This window comes from Balaenoptera borealis (genome assembly GCF_965194805.1).
Source record: "Balaenoptera borealis genome assembly, chromosome: 1".
NCBI lineage: Eukaryota > Metazoa > Chordata > Mammalia > Artiodactyla > Balaenopteridae > Balaenoptera > Balaenoptera borealis.
Window position 1 is genome coordinate 43,156,510 of NC_138860.1, and position 25,183 is coordinate 43,181,692.

At 41.6% G+C, this 25,183-nt stretch overlaps 1 protein-coding gene across 3 annotated transcripts in view; it reads right to left on the minus strand.

The window, feature by feature from the left end:
• PTPN14 (protein tyrosine phosphatase non-receptor type 14) overlaps positions 1 to 25,183 on the minus strand; it is a 168,561-nt gene that overhangs the window by 98,466 nt on the left and 44,912 nt on the right. For all 3 annotated transcript variants that reach the window (XM_082401376.1, XM_082401375.1, XM_082401377.1), the window contains one exon: positions 4,392 to 4,719. In XM_082401376.1, coding sequence (XP_082257502.1) covers positions 4,392 to 4,565 — 174 coding nt within the window. In that variant the 5' untranslated portion in view covers positions 4,566 to 4,719. The remainder of the gene's footprint in view (positions 1 to 4,391; positions 4,720 to 25,183) is intronic.

Consider the following 25,183-nt stretch of genomic DNA (forward strand, 5'->3'; position numbering starts at 1 on the left):
CCTTTTTCTGCCACTACACATCCCTGGGAATTAGAACGGTGGAGTCAGTCTACCTGAATTTGAGCCAGCCCAGTGACTACACTGTGGTCTCCCCACCCATAAAATGGGGACAGCAAGAGTAGCCACCTGACAGACTTGTTAGGAGAATTAAATGAGTTGATCTATGAAAGGCGCTCAGCACAACATGTGGTACATTAAAAGGTGGTGATTATTTTAATTATTTTTGTGACACATTTTAGAAACAATGTTCTACTGGATCTAGTTAAAACTCCTTAGCCAAGTACATCAAACCCTTCAAAAGCAAACTCCACCTACCTACCCACACTCCTATCCTCCCCTCCATGACCCCTACACACACACACACACACACACACACACACACACACACACACACAGATCTGTGCAAACTGCACTCTGCCCTTCCCTGAAAATTCCATGTTCTTTCCTGTTTCTGTACCTCGGCACAGGCTGTTCTCTTTGTTTTGTTTCTTGTTTTTCCTATTCTCCCAACTCCAGGGTTTCTGGGAGCAGGGACCCTGTCATATTCTGCTTCCCCAGGGGATGATTGTGTTTGCTGACTAAGCCCGGCCTGGGCACTCTGGATGCCATATGAAATGGCAGCACAGTTGTGCATTCAAAACCAAATTTGACCCTGAAAACGTTTAGCATATCAGTTCAGGGATTTCTGAGCACGAGCCCCCGGTTCCCTTTGCTTGGCCCGGCAACAAACCTTTCTCTGCTCCAAACTCGGACGTTTCGGTTTGTTTGGCCTCACTGCGCATCAAGCACATGAACCTGCATTCAGTAACAGGAGGATGAAGTCATACAGGACACGGTCAAATACTAGCAGAGAGTCAACTGAGACCTCTGGTGACCCAAGGCGACTCAGGATGACATTTCATTTTGTTGGAAGAGGAATATGTGTTTAACACTGAAACATGTATACTTTTCAATTAATGTCTGAGTATAATATTTGTTTAAGAAATCAGTTTATTACATTAAAAAAAAGAGTTTACCGTATGGACACACGTCATTATACGTTTGTCAAAATCCACAAGATGTACACCACCAAGAGTGAACCCTAACCTACACTATGGACTTTGAGCATGTGATGTGTTAATGTGGGTTCATTGACTGTACAGATGGACCACTCTGGTGCGGGGTGTCGACAGTGGGGGAGCCTGGGGGGGGGGGGGGGACAGGGGGTATAAGGGACTCTGTGCTTTCCACTCAATTTTGCTATAAACCTAAAACTGCCTTAAAAAGTACAATCTTTTTTTTTTTTTTTTTGGCCGCACCGTGCCGCTTATGGGATCTTAGTTCCCCAACCAGGGATGGAGCCTGTGTCCTGCAATGGAAGCATGGAGTCCTAAGCACTGGACTGCCAGGGAATCCCCTACAATCTATTTTTAAGTTACCTAATAAAACATAAATTGTAATTAACATAGATCAAAAATTAAATCAAAATTAATTTTCCTTTCCTAATATAAATCTACTGTCAAGTTTAGGGTACACCTAAACTACAGAACACTTCTAATGGCAAAGCCAAATATTCACCACACTCTACTTTCCAAAACTTCATAAAGATTAAACAATTCATTGTATTTTAGATGAATTTTTTTCTTTCTTCTCTAAAGCACCATCAGCCCTATTTGAAAAATGACCCACATACAAAGTCAAGTGAGTGTGGCAGACCCTGTGTTCACACCCTCCCCTCTGCTCTTGGGTCGAGCATGCATTCCTCCTTGAGGTGTGTCTGGGCAAATGAAGAACAAAGTATTACATTGCTCTATCTCATCCTTCAGTTCAGGAGGACTTTCTATAGGACTGTTTCACAAAAGGCCAATGCCTTCCATGTGATCTGTCACAGAATGAAAGCATAAAACCAAAAAGGAAAGTGATTTGTTCTAACGTGGATGCACCTGTTTAGAGCATGTCAAAATAAAGCCAACATTAAACGCACACCCCATCTTAGCGTTGAGAAGATCAATCACCCTGCAACACACACTTGGCAGTAGAATCTGGACTTCACTGCTTTGTCCTTTGTGACGACCCAGTTGTGGGATAATCCAGGGTTGACCTCTGCCCTCTCACTGAGAGAAACAATACTCTGCTGAACGTTAATTATTATTATCATACACATCTCCAGACACCCCTCACTTTGCACCTTACACTCTGGCTTTAGCTGGTGATTCACAGAGATGCCTCGTCAGCCCCCCAGAATGGTGCCTGATCCATGGACATCCATGGATCTTCAAAAATCCAGTTCCCCATGCCCAGAACGACCTGCCTTCTTTTCCACCTACTGAACTCCTGGGCATCCTTCAAGTCCCTGTTCAAAATGCGAGGGCTCTGTTCATATTTCACTGAGGCTTCCTCTCCCCTAGCTAGGGCTGCGGTGTTCAGTGCAGCAAGGCTGTGCACTGCAGAGCTCTGAGAGCCACTGCCTTTCGGGCCAGTCCCTGCATTGCATTTAGTGTGGATCACATTCAGTCTTAGCTGGTTTTCACATGCTGGATTCCTCTACTAGTCTGTGCATATCTCGAAGGAAAAATTACAACTTATTTATCTTAGTTTCACCAAGTCCCAACACAGTGTCTGGAACATTGCAGTTGTTCAGTACTTTCTTTAATGAAAAAATGTTTTTCAAAACTCTCACATTGGAACAATTATACATTATTAGACACAGCCCTATGCATTTGCCATACTATATCTCTCCTAATATTTACAACAGCCCTGTAAGGTAAGTGAGGTGAGTATCACTATTCCCATGTTATTGCTGAGAAAACTGATTTCCAGAGAAGTTCAATCACTTTTCCAAGGTTACCTTGTAAGTGACAGAGCCATAACTTGAACTCAAGTTCAAGACTCCAAAGCCTGCACGTACAACTACTTAACCACATACTACACTGCTTCTAATGCATGCAAAGAATACTTAGTTATTCTCATTTAAGTTACTGGGAATATTCAAAAGTAAAACCACTGCATCTATTTTCAAATGATCTATAATGAAAATTTTTATGAGAATTTAGACCAGCCTCTTGGCCAACGGACGACAGCATTAAGGTTTTTCCTTTATGCCGATACACACACATATGTTTAAATATGTGCACCCTAATGTGCTATCAAGAAGCAAAAAAGAGCCAACTATCAACCAGCAAGGTCAGAACATTTCACATGTTTATTGTGTCAGCTACCGAGCTACATATACCTGTTGGGCAGGACAATCTCCTCCACAGGAAGATAAATGTCAAAGGAAGGCCTGAACACTGAAACCAAAGTATAAACACGAAGACCAGTAGGAAACAGAAGTGCTCAGGTGAAACAGTCCCCCAGAGGATAAGAGACAGCCTGTGGGAGATGCCAAGCGGAGAGGAAGACCTTCCTTGACCCCGACTCCTTTGTGCAAATGCAAAGAGGGTGGATCCTGAGAGGTGAGCAAAGAGATCAAACATGATCGCTTTCAACAGGGACCGCTCCCCTCTTCTGCCTCACCCTGAGAACTGGGCAATGGTGTCACAGGGCCCAGGACAATCACAGAGCTCCTCCTTGCCCTCGGGAAGGCTTGACTCTCAGGGGTCTGCCGTCATTTCAGCACTGGCAACCTTTCAACCACACCCCCTTACCTACCAGCCCATATGCCACATGCGATATGCTCCCAAGACACAAATGCTTGAGGGGGTTTCTCTCAAAAGTCCCTTGTCCTAAATGTCTGTAAGACTGAAAAAAAAAAAAAGCAGGGCTTGCTGGTTACAAAGGGCACATTGCTCTAAGAATCTCTTCTAAAGAGAGATAACGTGACCGTCTTAATGGTGAACCCTGGGTTTGCTTAAAGCCCAAAGAAAACAAGGTCATGAGGAATCTTAAAAGGAACAAAACCCCCATTTTACAAGCTCCCTCAAAAAAAGCCTCGCTGGTCATGCTCACTTTAAATGCTCTTTCTTTTTTTTCCTCTTTTCCCTCTTTGAAGAGGAAAATATGGAAACAAACAAACAAAGAAAAAAGCAGCTGCATCCACCCCTTATGTGGTTTTCTCCTTGATATGCAGCCAGAATGCCAAAACCCCAGCTACCCACTTGACTGTTTTAAAGAGAGTAAATGGCTTTGGGGAGGAGAGTCTCATTACAACCTCCTCATGGGCTGAAAGCAAAGGGGAGCTGCCACCCCCAGCCCGTGCCCCATGCAAACTCTAGGGGGTGTCCCTGCTTCTCACAACATCAGAGCAGGTCTCTGCATCCACTGAAAGGTGTTAAGATCTAGGCCATGCTAAGAATAACAGGATGCTTCGAACCCAGGCTGAGGCTGAAAAGCCTGGCAGGTGCCAAGAGAAGGCGGCTGGTCCCTGGGGTTGAGCTCTGGCACATATCCACCCGCCACGGTTGCACGCTTACCTCCCGCAGCTCCAGCCTCTGGGCCACCGCCTCCAGGCACTCCTGCCCCGTGCTCTCCACAGACAGCGTGCACTCGATAACATTGCTGTCCAACAGGCGGATGCGGGTGACAAAGCAGTTCTTGCTCAGGACGTTGTAGCGCCGGGTCCGGCGGAGCTTCAGGCCGAAAGGCATGGCTCTGTGGCCCTCGGATGCTGCCCTCCTGTCCTGACGCCCACGCCCCTGAGATGGCCTTAGCAGCTTTGTGACTGGGCGATGACACTAGCACCCGTGCTCCTCCAGGTGCAGAAAAAGGCGTCCATGCCCGGCGTGGCGCTCCGGAGGGTCGCTGCAAACAGAAAAGCAGCAGCAAGGTCATCAGCTGGAAGGGAAGCTCCAGGCGGCACATATTCCACACACACAAGCACATGCCCCTGATAGATGAATGTCCAGATTCAAGAGCCAGCAGACTCTGTTGCTCCCAAGCGCCTTGGTCTAACCCGTGCACTTGACCTTACCTTACAAGGGTGATATGATAAGATCCACTTTATGGCTAGAGTAACTGACGTTCAGAGAGATTAAAAGAACTCATCTAAGAATGCACACGGCAAAGCCAGAATTCACACCAGCGTCTATGCGACTTCGATTCACATGCTTTTTTTCATCGCACAAGCCTGTCTGCTCAAGAAAGCAGGAGTAGAATTTGAACTTTTTTTTTTTTAACTTCTAAATATATTATCTCATTTCAGCCTCATTAACAACCCTCTGGGTGTCGATTGTACGATCCCTATTCTAGAGATGAAAAAAAGTGGGGTTCAATGATTTAATCAACTTCCTGATCCTGAACTTAAAAATCTTATCTTATTCCTCACTCTTTGCAACACTGCCTCTTTACTTCCATTAACATTATTTCCGTTTATTTTAATATTTATACTTATTTTCTTATTTACTTTATCTTCTTATTTACTTTATTACTGGATGATAGAAAATGGAGTGACTATGCATTTATAATTATAAATTAGTAATTAATTATTAACTACTCAGCAACTTTCTTTTTTCAAAAAAAATTAATACATGAATTTTTTTAATGCACTTAAAATCACAACTCTATCCTTTTTTCACCAGATATTTAGACAGATGTGGGGAACCACCTTACAATCATTCTGCTCCTTTACAGAATTCTTGATGCAAAAGCCCGTCACCAAATTACAGATAATTTAACTTACTAATAACGAGATTTACTGACACCCAGACGTCCCACCAAATGGTAGCGATGACATTATTGCCATGGACAACACGAGAACAAAACAACAACAGTAGAAGCGGCTTTACCATTCCACCCTGTGCCAGCAAGTCTCTCACTGGGAGGCTCGTTAAACTTATCTTCCAAAGAAGCCAGAAATGTCCACACGGCCTCTCTGTTCAACTTTCTGTTCTCCATGAAGCGCAAAGGACTATCTCTTGCTCATATGATTGTTCTGTTAATTTGATTCCCTAAGTCAGGCAGCCTTTATGCCCTTTATCCACAGAATTACCTCTGAACCCCCTGACACTTGGATAGACAAACAGGAATAATTACTTGTAGGAATTCTTGCATTAATAAGTAAAATGGCTTCAATATTTAGAAATCACTCCTTGTCAGTACCCCAGGCCTCACAGAGGTTGTCAGGACACAACCCTACAACACAGTAAAGCACACTCCTGAGACTCTCTCAGCCAGCCTTTGATGCCTGCCCTCGGCACATTCCTTAGCGTGACAGGTTCGTGTTTTATGATGGCTTAAAATACATATGCTAGAGACTTGGGCTTGGTAAAATAGATTAACATTTCTAAATCACTTTATGTTGGCAGAGTATCATGTTTACCTGCAAGGTAGGCCAACCTGACGATCTCCTGGTATCTGCAGAAAAAAATATGGAGGGACCCACCCAGAAAAGAAAAAAAAAAAAAAAGAGTATCAGAATTGAAATACAGAGTCCTTAAGATTTTACTACTCCCACATTCCATCAACTTGCTAACACACAGGGCAGAAGACACCAAGATTCAACTCCTATATTAGCTAGAGAGCCTCAAAGAGAGAAAAATATTTGCTCTGTGGGCACAAGTCACATTTCTCATCCTGGGCCGGGCACTTTACATTTGGGTGTGTCTCGCCTTGAACACCTAGGAAGGAATGTGGCTGGCTTGGTGCACTTTTATCCCAGGCACTACTAAACACAATCTCAGCTACACATTTGACAGGACACAATCCACAACGCAGTTAGTGAGATTAAAAAGTAAACTGCACAACAATGTGTACAGATGATCAGTTTTTATAATAAATAAATAAATGGGAAAAAAATATAAGTTCACCAAAATGACTGTTATCTCAGGGCTACATGGTGATGGTATCAAACAGAACTCTTATTTTATATTTCATATATAGTCATCCCTCTGTATCCGCAGGGGATTGGTTCCAGGATCCCAGCAGATACCAAAATTCGAGGATGCTCAAGTCTCTTATATAAAATGGCATAGTGTTTGCAAAGAACCTATCTCGTATACTTTATTTCATCTCTAGGTTACTTATCATACCTAATACAATGTAAATGCTATGTAAATAGTTGGCCAGTTTGGCAAATTCAAGTTTTGCTTTTTGGAACTTTCTGGAATTTTGTTTTAAAAAATATTTTCAGTCCAAGGTTGGTTGAATCCGCAGATGCAGAACCTGTGGATACGAAGGGCCAACTGTATTTCTGAATTGTTCTAACATTTTACAGCTGCCTTATTTTTGTAAATAAAGAGTCTTTTAAAATATATTAGCTACAGAAAATGATATATATCAGGTACAACATCTGACAATCTGGCAACACTTCTCCTAGAAAATACCTATTTTAGGTTTAAAGAACTTTTAAAATCTTCAATTTGCAAGACACTTGCCAGGAAAAGTGTCAACAAAAAGGTTTTAAGAAAACTGGTCTGGTCCCTCTAAAAGTCAGTGTCGCGAAACAAGAGCTGAACAGAAGGGATTGGAGGCAGGTTGGTCTAGAGTAAGAGAAATTCCGGAGTTATAAAAGCAAAATGCAATGTGTGAGCCTTAAGCAAACCCAGGTTGGAAAAAAAGTAGTTATCAAACACATGAGACCATTAGGGAAATCTGAAATAGAGAGTAGAAATGAGAGGATACGAACATATGATGGTTAATTTTCTTCTGTTTTTAATAGTGGAATTGTGGTTACGTAGGAGAACGGCTTTAGGAGATGCCAGTGGATATATTTAGGGGTAAAAAGACACTCACGTGATGAGAGGAGGGAGAACTGCAATTGAGCTGAGCGGTTCTCTCTAAGAGCCAAAGTTTAATCTCAGGGAACAGAACATTCACAAACCTTGGTGTGAGAACTGGATTCACCCAGAGAGGCCTGGAGTGAGTGCCCAGCTACTAATCCTCAGTTTACTCATCTGGAAAGAGAACCTCAGCCTCAGTCTACTCATCTGTAAAGAGAACCCCTACCCCAAGTTTGTGAGGAGTCAATGAGAAAATGTTTCCGGGGTGCACTCAGTAAATGTGGGCATGTTCCCTTCCTATGCCCCTCACAGCGAGCTGGGTTTGCTCAAAGGATAGCAGAGCAGATGTGAAAAGGACTTGAGTACCTTGCCACCTACTGTGGACAAAGCCTTTTAAAAAGAAAAAAGGCAAGACAAAGAATATAAAGTTTAACATGAAGCAATGACAATTCCACGGGGAAACTTGGCCAAGTGTAAAAGGAACCATTGACTCTCCCTTGACTCTCCCAGAACTGCTACCTTGTCATTCCCCCAACTGACATCTGGAGCAGAAAGGAACTGGTCATTCGACGAAATGTCCCATTACGAGCCCATTCTCAGTGGGTTAGAAGACTGTAGCCTTCTCCTTAATCCCTTATTTCAGTCAATAACATGTGTATAGTGTCTGGTGTCAGCAACTGGCTTTTTGGGGTTTGTTTTTTTTTTTTTTTTTTTTGGTAGAAGATCAATTCTAAACTGCCTTTGGGGGACTTCCCTGGCGGTCCAGTGGTTAAGATTCCACGCTCCCAATGCAGGGGGCCTGGGTTCAATCCCTGGTCAGGGAACTAAGAGCCCGCATGCCGCAACTAAAGATCCCACATGCCGCAACTAAGACCCAGTGCAGCCAAATAAATACATTAATTAAAAATAAATAAATAAATAAACTGCCTTTGGTCCTATAATCCACTAGGCTGTGTCTCTACAGCTGCTAGCATATCCCAGTCTCTCTCACACTGAAGAATCGCCCATAGGTGTCTTGGTTCCCAATTAGAATCCTGAAGGGAAAGATCTGTGTCAGATTCTCTGTCAGATTCAGCTCTGTGGTCTCCTGTGACCCTAAAGTGGAGCTTTGTACATGGCAGAAAGCTAAATGAATATTTGTTGTTACAATGAAAGAAAGAATGAATCCTAAAAAATAGCTGAGATTTTGAAACCAAGGTAGGACAGGGACCTCCAGGTGACCCCAGTGAAACTTGAGGAATCTGAAGCCTCAGATAGGACTGCCTTGGGGGCGCTTAAGAGAGGCTTAAAACTGTGGAGAAATGGGATGAGAAGTTATTCAGCTCACTGGTGCTTTTTGGGGAAAAAATTTTATCCAGATTTTGAAAAGAACATTCCCACCACCCAAGTTTCCCTTCTCCAGCCCTTAATGTGCCTTGTCCGGGGGGTGGTCTTGAAGACTAGAGAGATGCCATATCCCCTGGAAGTTCTGTGTGAAAACTACAATGGAACTACCGATTGGATAGTATTCTAGTGTGCCCATGACTGCCGAAAGCAATTTGTTGGGATATTTGCTGGGTAAACACCACACTTAAAGGCCTTTTGTGGAATAGGCAACAGTGAGAGAGAACATACAGAAAGCTTCAAAGTCACTTCTAAAACCCTCTCCTGACTAGCCCATCAGATTCCCCAAACCTTTAATATGTATATATCCATCTTTGACTATCAGCTGTGAATTTCCAGTACCTTGTACTCTTCTTTTTCCTAAACATATCAACGAAAACCCTGTAAGTTGAAAACACAAAGCAAAGACAGCTTTCTCATAATACAGAAAAAATTGTTTGGCTGATTTAATAAATCTTTAAATAAGCTGGGTTAAAAGTAGAGAGATCTTTCATAACGTCAACCAAATACAGCTTAACCTTCTTTATTGATTTACCTGTACAGTCTTTAGAAAAATGAAAGACAGAAATTAAAACCCAAATCTTCAAGATGGTCATCACACTTTCTCTTGATTTCCCATGCTATATTACATATACTTGCCTTTTTTTTTTTTTCTCCTAAATGTACGTTCTGAAATCACTAGCAGAAGCTAACTGCTGTTCAGCTGCATTCTTTATTTACCAACAGCCTCTGGAATTTTTCCAGTATTCCATATTATTACAACTCCCAAGCTCACCTCACAGAACTATGTAACCCTGGTCTGGGTGTGAGAAAGGAAAAATTGATGGAACTAGCTCATCCTGTGTATAAACCTGCATAAGGCACAGCTTGGTTTTGAAAAACACTATGTCATTTTCCTAAGGAGAGTTTTAAGAAAGGATAGGGTGAGAGGGGATGAAAATGTCTTCTCTGATTCCCCCTTTAAAGAATAACAGACAGGAAGTTCATTTTGTCCGGTGAAAAATCAGACTATTAGTTTCTACTATAAATTTGATATATACCCATATATCAAATTATTTTTAGCCAAGTAAAAGTTTTGTGCAAGGTCTAAAACACAAATCTCTAACTTTTAGCTGCTAAATAACTACAACAACAAAAACAGAATAGTCACCTTTTAAAATCCCTTCATTTCTCTCCTACTAACTCACTCTCAAATGTTCAACGGTGAGATGGAGAAAAATGTGTCCCAAAACACATTTTCCAACATTCCCACGCACTAACCATGTGGTTGACCTTTCAAGCCTTTCTTAAGCTGTATTTAAGGTGAGAAGAAAGATTCCTGCTATAGGACCCCATCACAGGGATACCTCACCTACACGAAAGGTAGCTACACAGCAACATCTATGTAGAATATCACTGAAAATCAGGAAATGGAGCCAAAACAGCCTTTGAGCATTCATATATCACAAAGCCCTTAAGTCCAACAACATACACTTTTGCTTGGGGAAACAAAAAACACCCTCATAGTTCATTCACTGTAACTTTACATACCTTGCTTCTTAGCCCTTAGCAGATTTTAGAAAAGGAAAAGCACCTTGACAGGGCACAAAAGTGGCAATGAGAGAGGTGACAGGTAAATTGTAAAAATAAGCCCTCCACAGAATGGAAAGCTGTATGGAAAACACCCTGTAGTAAATGGGAACGATTAAATAACATCCAGCGGACTCCGGTTAAGAAGGCAGAAAATGAATATATTTTTAAACAGTCCCATTCATGGTGGTTAAGAATAACAAGAAAAAAAAATGGTTCTTGAGAGGTAAAGCTTCCATTACCTGGAATCACTTTTTTCCCTAAGCAAGTGGTTCCCTATCTCTTATTCCTGCTCTAACACTCAGAAGCAAACCAGTTTCAAGAACTGGTTCCAAGAACTGCCATTTTTAACTGGGGGAGAGGGAAGGGAGGGGGAGAGGGGAGGGGAGGGAGGAGAAAAGGGAGAGAGGAGGGGAATGGAGGGAGGGGAGGAGGGCTGAAGAAGGCAACTCTGGGAAAACAAGGAGTTGAAAAAGCCCCCCAGGTAAATGTTTCAAAAAATCATTTCCCCACCCCCTGCTTTCTGAGGTTTCTAGAGAGACATGATCTTCCCACAAGAAGGACCTTAAAATGTGAAATTTTCCATTTTTCACGTTACTGAAACCTTTAAGGCATTGAAAGTACATCTTGAATATAAAATAAAATAATATGTCGTCAGGATTTGCTTAAAAGGAACAGGGTGGGGGAACTGTGCACGCAGTGGTGGAGGGGGTTTGGTTACAGATGAAGCAGTACGGGCCATGAGTTGACAGCTGCTGAGGGTGGGAGCCAGGTATGTCAGGGCTCATACCACTCTCTACAGTTTTGTGTGTGCTTGAAATTTTCCGTATTAAAAAGCTGGCAGGTTTTTTTTGTTGTTTGGTTGGGGGTTTTTTGTTTGTTTTTTTAATAAAGAAGTATTTCTTAAATGGTACTTTGTAAAGTAACCTGGTATAACAGATAACAGTGCCCGCTTTGCAGAGGTGTTTTACAGAAAAAAGGGGTCAGATTTTTCCCTCTACCCTAAACCCCTCTTGCCCTTCCAAAATAAAACTTGTATTTAACTAGATCAAATTGACAGTAGGAGTTTTTCATTTCATTTTTAGAAGATGACAGGAAAAGTTCTTTTTGTAGGTAAAGTGACAAGTTGGATAAAATACAGAGAACAATCAATCAGACCTAAGAGAAGGGATTCTTCTCTGTCCAACTTGCATAAACACCTGTATCAAAATACCTGACTCAGGCTTACTCCGCAAATGAGCTTTCTCTGTTTATTCATGCCAGGAATGCTTTGTCCTAAGAGACTCCACCCTTCTTTGGGAGACCGTTGAATCTGCAACTCTCAATTCCAGTTCTTTCTTCTGTCAGTGTCTACACCCAAGGTGATGTGTGTCCTGGAATGTCAGAGCTAATCACAGCCAGGAACCAGAATAGGAGACTCCTGCATGTGTCAGAACCCCATGAAGGCAACGAGGGGCACCTCCATGTTTAAAGGAGATATACGATGCCGGGGTACCCTGCTGAGCTTTATCTCCAAAAGCCCTATGAGATGGCTGTTCGTAATACCCCATTTCACAGACTAGGGCATCGAGGCTGGAGAGGTTAAGAACTTGCCCATGAACTTGCTAGGTACTAATGACACTATCTGAGCCACCACGTTCTTATTCAATGAACCATTCTAATAATATCCGGAAAGTGGGTTGGAAACCATGACCTGGTGATATAAAAATAACAATGACAAAAGCAAGCCACCACATTCTATAAGGAAGACTGCGACATGCCATCTGCAGTCTGCCTCTGCTCACCCACATTGGACTTGACTCAGCTACGGTGTCGATGGATCCTGAGGCGGGTGACCCATTTTCCGCCCTAGGATGCCATATCCAGAGGGCACGGCAGAAGAATCAGGGTCCCGTTCAGGTCACACCACCGCCACCCCCAATGCCTCTTACCTAGACGGCTTTCCTGCTACAGTCCTGGTCTGTGGTCTGTGCCGCCCACTGTGGGTAATCCTAGCAGGTCACACACAATCTCTTCAAAAACCAATTTGAGAAACAATCGCAAGAGCAGCCCGGAGAGGTTTTCCAGCCGGGTCAAAGGACTCACTTGTCAAAACAAAAGAAACCGGCTGAAGGTAAACACACCTTCAACTTGCTTCACCCTCCTCTGGGATTTGCGCCCTGAAGGCACAAAGCCCATGAAGAGAGGGGCTCTTCGTGAGAGGCTGCTGCAAGTGACGTCCCTCGGCCAAGTTTCCACACCTCCCTTTCCTCGGCTTCCTTCCTGCCCTGAGTTCCCTCGACTTCCCTCACAAGTCCAGGGCTTTCGGATGGGAGGACTCATCTGTGTCACTTCCTCTCCAAACATAAGCAGCGGCCAAAGCATCTCTGCCAATTCTCTCCCCCTGGGTCTGCGCATCCAGTGCCCGGCTTCCCTGGGTGCATTGCCTTGTTCCTGGGTTTCCCCAGCCCCACCAGTGAGCCTCTCCCCGACGTGGAGTAATTTCCACGCACAAGCCATTCATAAGCTCTATCACCGTGGCTCAGCTGCCTCACTTTCTGCATTCATAACATGGGGGTGATAAGAGTCCCCCTGCAACACACAGAGCTGTTGGAGGACTTATAGGAGTTATTACTATATAGGGTGCTGGTCCAGCGCCTGGCATGTGGTCGGCACTATGTATGTTTACTCTCACTGCCCTTATTATTGTTGCTATTTCACTAAATATTGCAGAAGCCCAAGGAAACCCAAAGTACCTGCTAAGTCCCAGAAGAGAAAAAAATCTGCTTTCCAACAAGCCAATAGTTACAGAATGTTTAAAGTTAAGGCTATTCATCGTAAGGAGACAGACCATGAATGAAAAGCAACTACAGGTCCCGCTGATTGGGAACCGTGACAGGGTGCCTAGTGGGTTTCAGATATGTGACCACTCCAGTGAGTCAAGAATACAACCAAGTGGGTTCTAAAGTGTTATAATGCAATCACTTCTCCAGAGCCAAGATGCTGAATCAGGGGGGAGAAAGAATGAAAACAGGTATGAACTAGTTAGTGTCAGCTGTTCAAGAGTTGCATAATCCCAACTGATGTAACCAAATGTTAATTACTAGTGGGAGAAAACAAAGCTTCTAAATAGATGGTCATGCAACATGTACGTCCCTTCACGTAAGAGGACTACGTACACACATGCACGGCAAACCCATCCTAACTGTCCTTTCTTCTCTTTGTCCCCTACCTGGTAGGTAGACACATACACACACCTTAAGTGGGTACTTGGTAAAACTTATGTTGTACTAAGTAGCTCTCAGTAACAGTACAAAGAAAAGGCATCTGTCTACCTCTAGCAGAGTAACTTCACTGTTGTAAAAACAATTTGTTCTCATCCTACGATTCTTGTTACCATCAGTGACCTCAAACCTGAAGATCTGCTCAGCTGCCTGCATCTCGCGGAGCAAGTCTGGACCTCAGGAGACAAGACACTGTCCGTCTTGTCTCTCCCCTTGCATGGGGGACGTCTGTGCCCTGTGGGATGTGAGCCTGGTAAGGACCAGGAGGGCAAATGTCAAGTGCTTCAGTTCTCAAGTGGGACGTTTAGCTCTTAAAAACTGAAAAGCTTACACATGTACACTTTCTAACAAATTCATGTCTAATAAATGCAGCAAAGACTATACGGAGTAAACCTCATTCACAAGGCCCCCCTTTGCTCTCTTGATTTATACTTATGTTTCAAAATGTTAAGGATTTTAAATTTCCCTAGAAATAAACACCATTTACTGAAATCTTTGTACATAAGCCAAAAAAAAAAAAAAAAAAAAGAAATTCCTGGGAAAATAAATGCATATCTGTTCTTCAACTAGATTGTAAGAGAGCAGGAACCAACAATGTTTTACACAACTTTTGTAACCCCAAATCCTTCTGCACTATAATTAACACATACTCTGACTCAGTAATGCCACTTTGGGGAAACTAATTGGAAGTAAAAGCAACGAATCTTAAGGATTACATATAAGGATGCTGCAGTAAACATCATCTAGTAGAGGGTGGGGAATAAGAACAACCCATAGTAGAGTTATATCCAAATAAATTCTGCAATTGCCACATCATTTGGGGTATTATACAGTTATTAAAAAATTAGTAACATCTGAACCTATGAACTCAGAGCAACAGCCATGAAAAATTCTGTAACTATTGGCTTGTTGGAAAAGTTGCAGAGTAATATGTAAGGGAAAAACAAAGCAAAGCCAGTCATCTTGCACATGTTTATGCTTATATAAGCTTGGAGAAAGGCGTAGAACATTTCCATCCATCCTCAGAAGGATGAAAGGGGCAGCAGAACATCTACTTTGTCTTTACAGTCTTTGGAGTATTAATATCTTATAAGACCAAAAAAAGGTATTTTAAACCACTTAGCCTCTGCCTCTCCAAATTCTATATGAAGGCAATTTGGAAGAAGTCCTCCTTCAGGAGTAGTATTATATCAGCTATCATGTATCATTTCAGCTATAGTATTATCTGAGTGATTACTATGTGCCAAAATTGGGCTAAAGACTTTTGCAGGCCTCATATCATTTAATCCTCAAAATCCCTATTTACAGATAAGAAAACTGAGACTACATAACCTGTAGACTACATAACCAGTCCCAAAGCTATCAGGTGGCAGAGACTCCCTCCAAAGCCCAGTCTTTCATCATTAGATTATACTGTAAGATGCACATTTGCTATATATGTCCTCTGCATAAATATCGATATTTACAACACTGTCTCATTAACCACATGGCTTTCAGCACCATATATAATCATCCCTTGACTAAAAGCAAAAGGAAAAAAAAATTGCTTGGGATCAAGCATTCCTTCTCAAAATTAGAACTGATTAAAACCACTTAAATCTTGGAACGTGCATGAGTTTTCATTCTTTTGAATTATTAGAGTTCAAAATGTCATTCTTTTTCTACTTTAAAACTTTTAATAATCTTTAATACTTTCTGATTATAAATTCACTATAAGAAAATTGGAAATCATATAAAACTAAAAGGAAAAAATAAAAGTCACCTATAATGTCACCATCCAGAAATCAATTTAAAACTTTTGTATATTTTATCCCATTCTTTTAATTAAGTGTATTTTAAATTTGTTTACATAGTTGGGATTGTACAACACTGAGATTTTTCTTTTTTCTGACTCCTACTTATTATTTTCCCATATTACTAAAATTTTTTCAAAAACAAGTTTAAACTGTTACATAATATTCTATGGGATACATCAACATTTATGTAATCATTCTCCATTGCTGAAATGTTAGGTTGGTTCTGATTTTTTGCCATTGTTCAAAAAGATTTGCCTAGACCTCTGATCCTTTCTTTAGGTTAGATTCTTAAGAAGGAGTGTTATCGAGTCAAAAGCTATATGTTTTTAGAAATCTCATTGCGTACTCCTAAATCGAATCCCAAAGGACTGTAAAATGCACAAGCCATGACAAATTGCTAAGACTTCCAATTCTTTACCTGTAAAATGACTGAAATACTGTGTTTTCTTAAATACTTTCATTAAAAGCTGCATAAGGTAAACAGAAAGGAATCAAACGTGGAGTCAAAAGAACCAAGATCAGGCTAAAGCTTTTTTCTCTTACAGAGTTGTCTTCAGCACGACTCCCCAAAAGGCAGAAAAGCTTCAGTAAAGGAAAATATTAACCCACAAGGGATACATCAAAGCCCCAATGCCCCCATGTGACAGGAGGTCTGGGCAACAGAACGCCTCCCAATATCCAACCTGCAATAAATGGGATCCCTTCTCTCCGGAGCTACAGTGCTGTATCACATACCACGACTTCAGAAGCAGCAGTTCTAAGGATAGCTTTTGAGAAATAGAACATGTTGCCCTCCATCAAGTGGTAACTATGGAAATTACTTGGCCTGAACATCAAATGACTGTACGTCCTTATATTTATATATCATTTCCTCAAAAACTATTATTCACTCAGCACAGACTACTGATTGTGGGAAATCCCAAAGAACAAGTAAAGACACCCTCTCTGCCTACCGAGTCGTAGGAAATGCCAGGTAAGGATAAAACCAAGAGCAGCAGATACACTGCACAGCTGGGAGGAGATTAGCCCAGACAGAGCAAGGGCAAGACGGAAAGAAGGAGTAGATGAACATGCACACCAACCTTCTGGAGACTTCTAGGCTTCAGGATAACCTACAAAATGTAGAAAGGGAAACGACAAAGGTTCGTGGCTCAAGAAGACCTTCAAGTATGCAGAGGATTTTGGCTAAACATTCTGTCCAAGCTCATTTTATTTCACATAAACACAATAGTTAAGACAGAAGAAATGGAAGGTCCAAACACATTCAGCACGAGACAAGAATAAAAACTAGAATACTCTATGGATCTTACTATCACATACGATATGTTGAAACTGTTCCATTTACCCAAACCCTGGAACCATAGTCATTAGTTCTCAAGAGCAGTTAAGTCAGAACGGTAAATGGTAATACAGCAGCTAAAACAGGCAAGAAGTGAAGAATGAAGATTCCATTCTACTGCCTGCTCCTGGACACCCTGAAGAGAGAGTGAACTGACTTGGAAAAATGTGATGACACTTAGTCACTTCTATACAAGGTTAGAACTTTTAGATGGTGGCTAAACACATCAAAGAAAAATTACCCAGGGTGACCATATTTCAGTAACACATTCCAGTAACAATCTTCACTGTGTTGAAATTTCTCCTTTGTAAAATATACTTAAATCTCTAATTCTAATTTTATCCATTTCCTCTTAAAGTCTTTCACCTTGAAAAGGGCAACTGGGAACCATCATCTGTACATCACACCTTCAAACATTTAATACTTAGTATGACATGCACTGCCTCAGATTCTCCAACTTAAATCATCTTTCCTTTCTTCCCTTCTCTTTTTAGGTTCATCGCCCTTTAATTATCTCTGTAGTTCCCTATTAACTCTAAATTCTTATTTTCTTCTAGTTGCAGAAGTGAAATAAGACAAGTTATCTTTACAACCTATCTCATTTTCAACAGAAAACCCAGTGCACACAAGTGGGGTTTTCCCATATCTTCACTTGAAGGAAAAGATCTCTCACTAGAGGAAGAAACCAAAAAACAAACCAACCAACCAACCTAGTCCCGTTCTCATTTGTATCACATAAAGAAGAATAGGACAAACGAAAAAGAAAATATAAAACAGGTCTGGAATATGTAGGTTTAATTCCTTGCTCTGTCTGGTTACTTTAATCCAGTCAATAACTAGAAATTTAGAGCTAGAAGCTAGGAGATGGCTGAGTTTAATTGAAAAATCACTTCCCAACTGAAAAATCACTTCAAACCGAGGAGGAGAACAAGACTCAAATGCTAAAAGCTCCATGTTTGATGAAAGTAGGGGATTTCAGAAACCCCCGCAACAAAAATTGCAAATCCAGAAGGAAAAAACCTGGGAGAGCAGGTTAAATTGGCCCTCTGTTAGCCTACCTCTGGGAGGCACAAGGTAGCAGGTGTTTTGTTGTGCTCTGCGAGTGTGTAGGTGTGAGTAAGGAAGATCTGGAAGTAGGGGAATTGTTTGAATGTCTTTCTAAGGAAGTGTTACTCCTCCCAGTCTAGCTGGAACAGGAAGTCGGAGGGCTCCAAGAGGGAGGTCTCCAGGAGCGAAGAAGGAAGGGAGAGGGGTGTGAAATTATCCGACAAGATTGGATCATGTGGAAAGTTGTGTAAGAGGAGTTTCATAAAGCCATCAGAGGTGTGTGGGAAGACTTCGATGTTTAAAGAAAACCAAGCAAAGGAAAAGGTGAAGCATTTACCAACTCAAGGAGAAACAAAAATGCGTTCAAAAAAAGAAAATGCAATCTCAACACCACACTTGGCTTAGCTGCAAACGTTACTTACATATTTATACCGAATAGAAAGCACTGGACTGAGTCTAACCAGAGTATTCATGCTGCTAATCATTCTGGAAGGATGGTGGCAAGGAAGACTCAGTATAAGTGAGCTCAAGTCCTTACCTCTCACTGCCACCACCACCAGCATCCTAGCTAACATTATTGAACACTTACTGTGTTTTTTATTTTTTATACTACTGAGCACTTATTAGTTGGCCTCCTGTCTCTCCCGGGAGTCAGGAGGCTGCCACAACACAAAAGGCACCATGAAGTCTCCCAGACTGAGAAAAGAGGGGTGTTTCTCTAGGAAGGAAAGGTCCCCGTGAACGCCCTGAAGTCAGCCTTCGGAATTCCTTCAGCGAGAAGAGGAGCATTCCGCTCAGTTTCAGGAAGTCTGTGGTAACTGCCAGGAACAGGGCCCCATTGGAAGAGACTAGATGAATAAAGAAGGGCCCATGAACACTGAGCTGGAAGAAGTGGACCCGAAGAGAAATCTGAAATACAGCTGACCAAGACCTCCCACTCCCGATGTCCACCACTCAAATACTAGAGGCTAATCTAAAGGCAGATACAGATGGCTTTTGTACTGAGCCTAAATCCATGAAGACGGATGACCGTGAGGGCTAAAGACATCCCGGCTTTATATGTAAGTGGTGATTCCTAGAGCACAGACATGTACAGATGCTGGCACCTTTATGGGTCCAATGAGTGAAGGTCAGTGAGTTCTGGTCACTAAGCGTTCAGGGCCAAAAGCCAAACTCCTAATTTTACCAGACATTATAGTTACCATTTACGGAGCATTTCCTCCACACTAAACTCTGTGCATGTATTATTTCTAGTACTCACATCACCAACCTTGTACTAGGCATCATACCATCTTATACAGATAAGTAAACTGAAACTTGCAAAGTTTAAGTAACTTACCTAAGACAACACACTAGCTAGCAGTGGAATTCACACAGTCTCCATTTGGCCCTGTGGTTTCCATATTCCATAATATCTTACAGTATGAGCCTCTATTATGACTCTTCTAGAGTCTGGAGGAATACAGGGAAATCAATCTCTACCAGTAGAAATATATATAACTCAGAGCTCATGACCTACTGACAGCGTTGAATACAATTAGTTACCACATGAGCGAAATGCACTCTTTGAATTCCTAGGGTTAGGACAAGAGGAACAAAGTTGCTAGATGACCCAGGGTCAGGAGAAACAGAAAGAACCGAGATTAGAGGGAGTGAAGGGCTAGAAGCCGGGTCTTTACTCCATGTGGGCCTGGCGTTTGCTCTAGACACATGCCTGGCATTTACCAGTATTGTTCCTCCTCTGTTTCAAAAACAAAAACAAACTCCCTGGATCCTGACATTCCTCCCACTAATGAACAGAGGCTAATCTTGATACCATAGGACTGACTGAAAAAATAAACCAAAATGTGGGAAAGTTCTTAGACGTTTACATGACAAACTGGCATATCCCAAGTTTTAGCTTTGGCACTTCTCAGGAAATCTGGAAAAGCTGACCCTCTGTCACCCAGAGGCACCAACCTTCTACTTATTCATGTTAATTTGTGCACTTTGGTCAAACTCTCCAAAGCGTCTTTTCACTCTACCAACAGAATAATAAATACCAGATAAATATGTGAGGTGAGGATGTGTTAGTTAACTAGATGGGGGACGTCCTTTCACAATATATATGTACATCAAATCACCACGATAGTCACTTTAAATATCTTACAGTTTTATATGTCAGTTATACCCCAATAAAGCTGATATTTTTTAAAAGTTTTTAATAATACCAGAAAAAACTATATGCTTTTATATTCTCATGGGTAAATGCAGAAGTGAACACAAATTGCACTGCACCCACTCCTCTTAAGCTAATGCCAATATTAAAACAAATTCAACCAACAAGGACCTGCTGTATAGCACGGGGAACTATACTAGATATTTTGTAATAACCCATAAGGGAAAGGAATCTGAAAAAGGGGGCTTCCCTGGTGGCGCAGTGGTTAAGAATCCGCCTGCCAATGCAGGGGACACGGGTTCGAGCCCTGGTCCGGGAAGATCCCACATGCCGCGGAACAACTAGGCCCGTGAGCCACAACTACTGAGCCTGTGCTCTAGAGCCCGCGAGCCACAACTACTGAGCCCACGTGCTGCAACTACTGAAGCCCGTGCGCCTAGAGCCCGTGCTCTGCAACAAGAGAAGCCACCGCAACGAGAAGCCCGTGACCACAACGAGAAGCCCGCACACCGCAACGAAGAGTAGCCCCCGCTCGCCACAACCAGAGAAAGCCCGCGTGCAGCAACAATGACCCAACGTGGCCAAAATAAATAAATAAATAAATTTATTAAAAAAAAAAAAACTGAAAAAGAATATATATATATATACACACACATATACACAAACACACACACACACATATGTATAACTGAATCACTTTGCTGTTCACCTGAAACTAACACAGCATTGTAAATCAACTATACTTCAGTAAAAAATAAAATATACTGAAAATGACATCTATGTAGACACATTTATTAAATAATTTGAGTTGCCAGAAAAAAGAGAAAATATCTATAAAAACATATAGGAAACAAAAAAAGGTACCCAATTAAAGAAAACTAAGAGAACAAAAGTAGAACCAGACATTTTTGCAGTACAAATATTGAAAAAGCTAGAAAGTTTTTTTTGAAAATGTTTAGACCTAGTGTATCATTTTCACTGCAATCTTTTACCTATAAACATAAAGGGGAGTTTTTAAAATTAATTTTTATTGTACTATAGTTGGCTTACAGTGTTGTGTTACTTTCTGCTATAAACTTTAAAAAAGAAATAAATTAATAAAATAAAATAAACAAATTCAAGTAAATTATGCCTTATTTGCCAAGGCATATCCTAAAGCCACCGATTTGTGGGTAGTTCACATATGACTAGAGAAAGGAAAGGAAATTGAAGGAAGGACCAAGCAGGAAAGTTACTGAGAGGTCTCAAAAAATAGACTAGAATTAAGGAAGGTGAATCAAGGACTGTGAAATCCAATTATGAAAGCAACAGAGAAAAACCTTAAATCAACCTACCCTTTGCAAATAACATAGGAAAAAGGTAGGAAAGCATCGTGTTGCGACGTAACATGCTAAACAGTGACTTAAAGAGAAGCCGGCTTCGGGGGAAGGCCTCTCTCTGACATGCCTGGGAAGAAGAGGCAGAGGATGCTGTGGGTATGATCTTCAGGCCACATAATCAGCTGCATCTGAGGGAGGGCAAGAGTAAAGCACTGCAGGATGGCTTTCCCACTCTGCCACGACACCCCTCCTATAGTCCAGGCAGAGTAACGAGGGCAAACAGATACAAAGCAGGGCTGGGACCAAAAATCCACACCCTAAGCACTGAACCCATTCAGCCCAAAGACCTCACCTTTACGAGAGGATGGTACTGGTGACACGGGGGAGAAAGCGAAGGCTCTGTGTACGCCATTCAGCATTTAAGCCAACCTTTGAAACAGAAGAACATTTCTATCCAAACATGAATTTTGTACTGACCACAGGCCATCTTCCCACTTACGAGCCAAGAGAAGTAAATAAGAGTCAAATTTGTTGTCTCTATTAAATTAAGGTTATATTTTAGGACAATGGCCTAACGCACATTTTTAAAAGGAATTCATTATTGCAAATATTTATCAAGGACCTACAATGTGCCAGGCACCATGCTAGACAGTACAGATAAAACTATTTAAAACAGATACGGCTGTGCTGTCCTCAAGAAGCCCACCTACCATAAAACACCTTAATCTCTAAAACAACTGTCTGTACAGGCACTCAAAAGATTGAAATCACTAAAGCATCCAAGCAGGGCAGTATCATAGCTGAGCACGTAAAAATCACCAAATAATGCACTGGCGTAAGTCTCATCCTTTTTCTCAAGGACATCTGCCCTTCTTTAAACGTCAAATACCAGAACACTAAGGAATACCATTAACTTTCACTTATCCAGCTCATTTCCACTGAGCCACCCTGCAGACACTGCAGATACCAAGATGAGTACAGTCTGGTTCTTGCCCGCAGGAAGCTCATAATCTAGTGAGGATGGATTGTTAAGAATCAGAGAGGGCAAAGGGCATTCTCTGGAAAGAGGTTTGAGAGCTTTGTTCAAGAAGATTTTTGCAAAACTGAAACAGAGTAATATTATTGCCTTTTTCTCCTTACAAATTTCCCCACTGCAAGCTCTGACATCAGAGCAGGCTCTTGACCTCTCTGCTATGGTGGAATGTACTTCATCAAAACAAGCTTGTTGCCACTTCTCAAATTACGAAATTCACCCTCCCCTCCCACTATGGCATTCAAAGACATCTGAATTTTCCCTGGTCTATGGTGTGGCTAAAGGCTGCTCCCAAAGACTAAATAAGGTGATATGAAGAAGGCCCTTTAAGATATCTGGTCTGTGCCTTCCTGAATACTGAGGAGGAGGAAGAGGATGGTGATAATAATGATAGTGATTAATAATCGCAGCTTCAATGGACTGAGCATTGACTATGTATCGAGCATTGTGCTAAGTAGTCTCAGCTCATTGTCATCTAATGCTCATGAGAGCCCTACGGGATAGGTCTATTATTTAATCCCCAGTTTACAGATGAGAAAACTGAGGATTGAAGAGGTAGAGACTTTGCTCAAGGACACAAAGCGAGAAAGTGGCAGAGCCAAGCCCAAGATGTTTACCCAGTGTACCACGCCCTCCCTTAGCTGCCCTTTCCCCACATGCACCAACCACCTGCAAGGGGCAGGAACCCAGCATGCCTTTTCTAATCCCCAAGTTTTTAAGTGCTATTGCCTCTGAGAGGTCCTACTTTCCAGTACTCACCCAGTTGACTCCTATTTGTCTTTCAGAACTCATTTGGTGTCACCTTTCTAGGAAACTTTCTAGACTGCCCCTCTCTTCTCTGGATTTCCCCAGCCCGTGGGCATGGGCCCTCTCTCTCAGAGAACGTGCCATTCAGTCTTGAGCTGCTCAAGGTCATGGGTCATTTCATACTCAATTTTGGAGCTCCAGAGCCTTGTGGAGCGCATATGCAAAGCAGGCATCAAATCAACTGTGCTGGTTGGTTGAACAAATGATTGAGGAGAGAGAACTGAAGCTAAGGGCTTATTCCAGAACATTCTTTGGAGCCAGAGATACCCAAGTTCAAGTCCTAACTTGATTTCTTACCAACATGACCAACTTAACTTTTCTTCTTTTTTTTCTTTTCCCCCACCTTAACATTTCTAAGCTTCAATCTCCTTTATAAAACAAAGGCTAAGAGTAGCATATAGCTCAAAAGGCTGTTCTGAGGATTAAGATTTAGAAGCATAGCTCAGTAAGTGGCATATAGTATGTGCTCAGTAAATGTCAGCTATTAGTAGTAGTAAAGTACAGGTCAAAAACCAACTCTCCAGTAGTAAAGGACTTCGCCCTTGGTACCTAGCTCCTCTCTTCCCTCCAATCTCAAGGCTCTGAGCAGATACAGAGTTACTCCCCCTATAACATGGTTACAGGGTGGGAGAGATCACTTCCACAAGCAAGCCGGATCACTTCCAGAGCTAAACATTTAAAAATTACTTAGGTTTTTCAATAAAGCTTTGAGGGGAAAAAATGTTTCACACATAACCTTGAATTTAACCTTTTCTCCCAAGACAAGCATTTCCCTAGGAACTGATGACCTAGCTCAGAATAAAGCAGTTGCTACACTAACAATTACCTTTGACAGAGCACTATTAGTAATTGTATCATGCTGATCACTAGTTCAAGTTTAAAAGCTTAGTCATCTCATACCATATTGGTCAAAACATCCTTGGCTATAAATTAGACCACAGAGCGTTTCCCATTGTGCACATATAAGTGACAATACCATGAAAGATGTCAGAATTCATAGTTATATTTATGCGACTTTAAGAAATGTAATTTGCTTAATATGGTCTAACCCCATATTCAGTGCCATAGGAACAATTTGCTTTTCAAATTACATTTTCTTTAACAGGTTTTAAAACTCCATAGATCTCATTACAATAATTATGTAGGACTAGGAATGGCCTGGAAAAATTCTAAGATCAAGCCTCATTTTATATGTTCTCTTGACACTGTAATGTCATATTAGTTCATGGATAAAACTGCGATGTAAGAGCTCTACAGTGGCTGCAGACGGCCAGTGCTGCTGAAGTATTCCAACTTTTATTTACCAGCCTTGATAAAGCACCACTGCATTCCCTCCTAGGCTTACAATGAAAACTTCAGAACACGGAAAGTTGGTTTTGGAAAGAGACCAGATGAGATGTGGTACTCATCTACGTAGTAGCCAGAGCAAACTTGCACCTTTTTCCTTCCATGCTTCATTGTTCTTGTACACACCGCCCCCCCTCCAACAGAAGGCTTATTTACTACAGTAGATCTTAGTCTAAAAAACCAGAACATTAAGGAAGAAATTTGCCTTTTATACACAATTTTAATCTACTCAGAGGCACAGTGAGATCAGTGAAGATGCTAAAAGTTGATATGCTGGCCCATGTGTTAGACCTATTTTATGTACAAGAGCAACACATACAAGGTCACATACATATATGATGAAAAGCTGCTCAAATCTGAAATATCGGCAGAATGATTATACTGGGAGCAGCTTTTACAGAACATATTCTTATAGGCATGTGTCAAAGAAAGTAAGAACAACTTCTAAAGTAGTGGCACTCAACTTGCGTGAAGATAACCAAATAAAA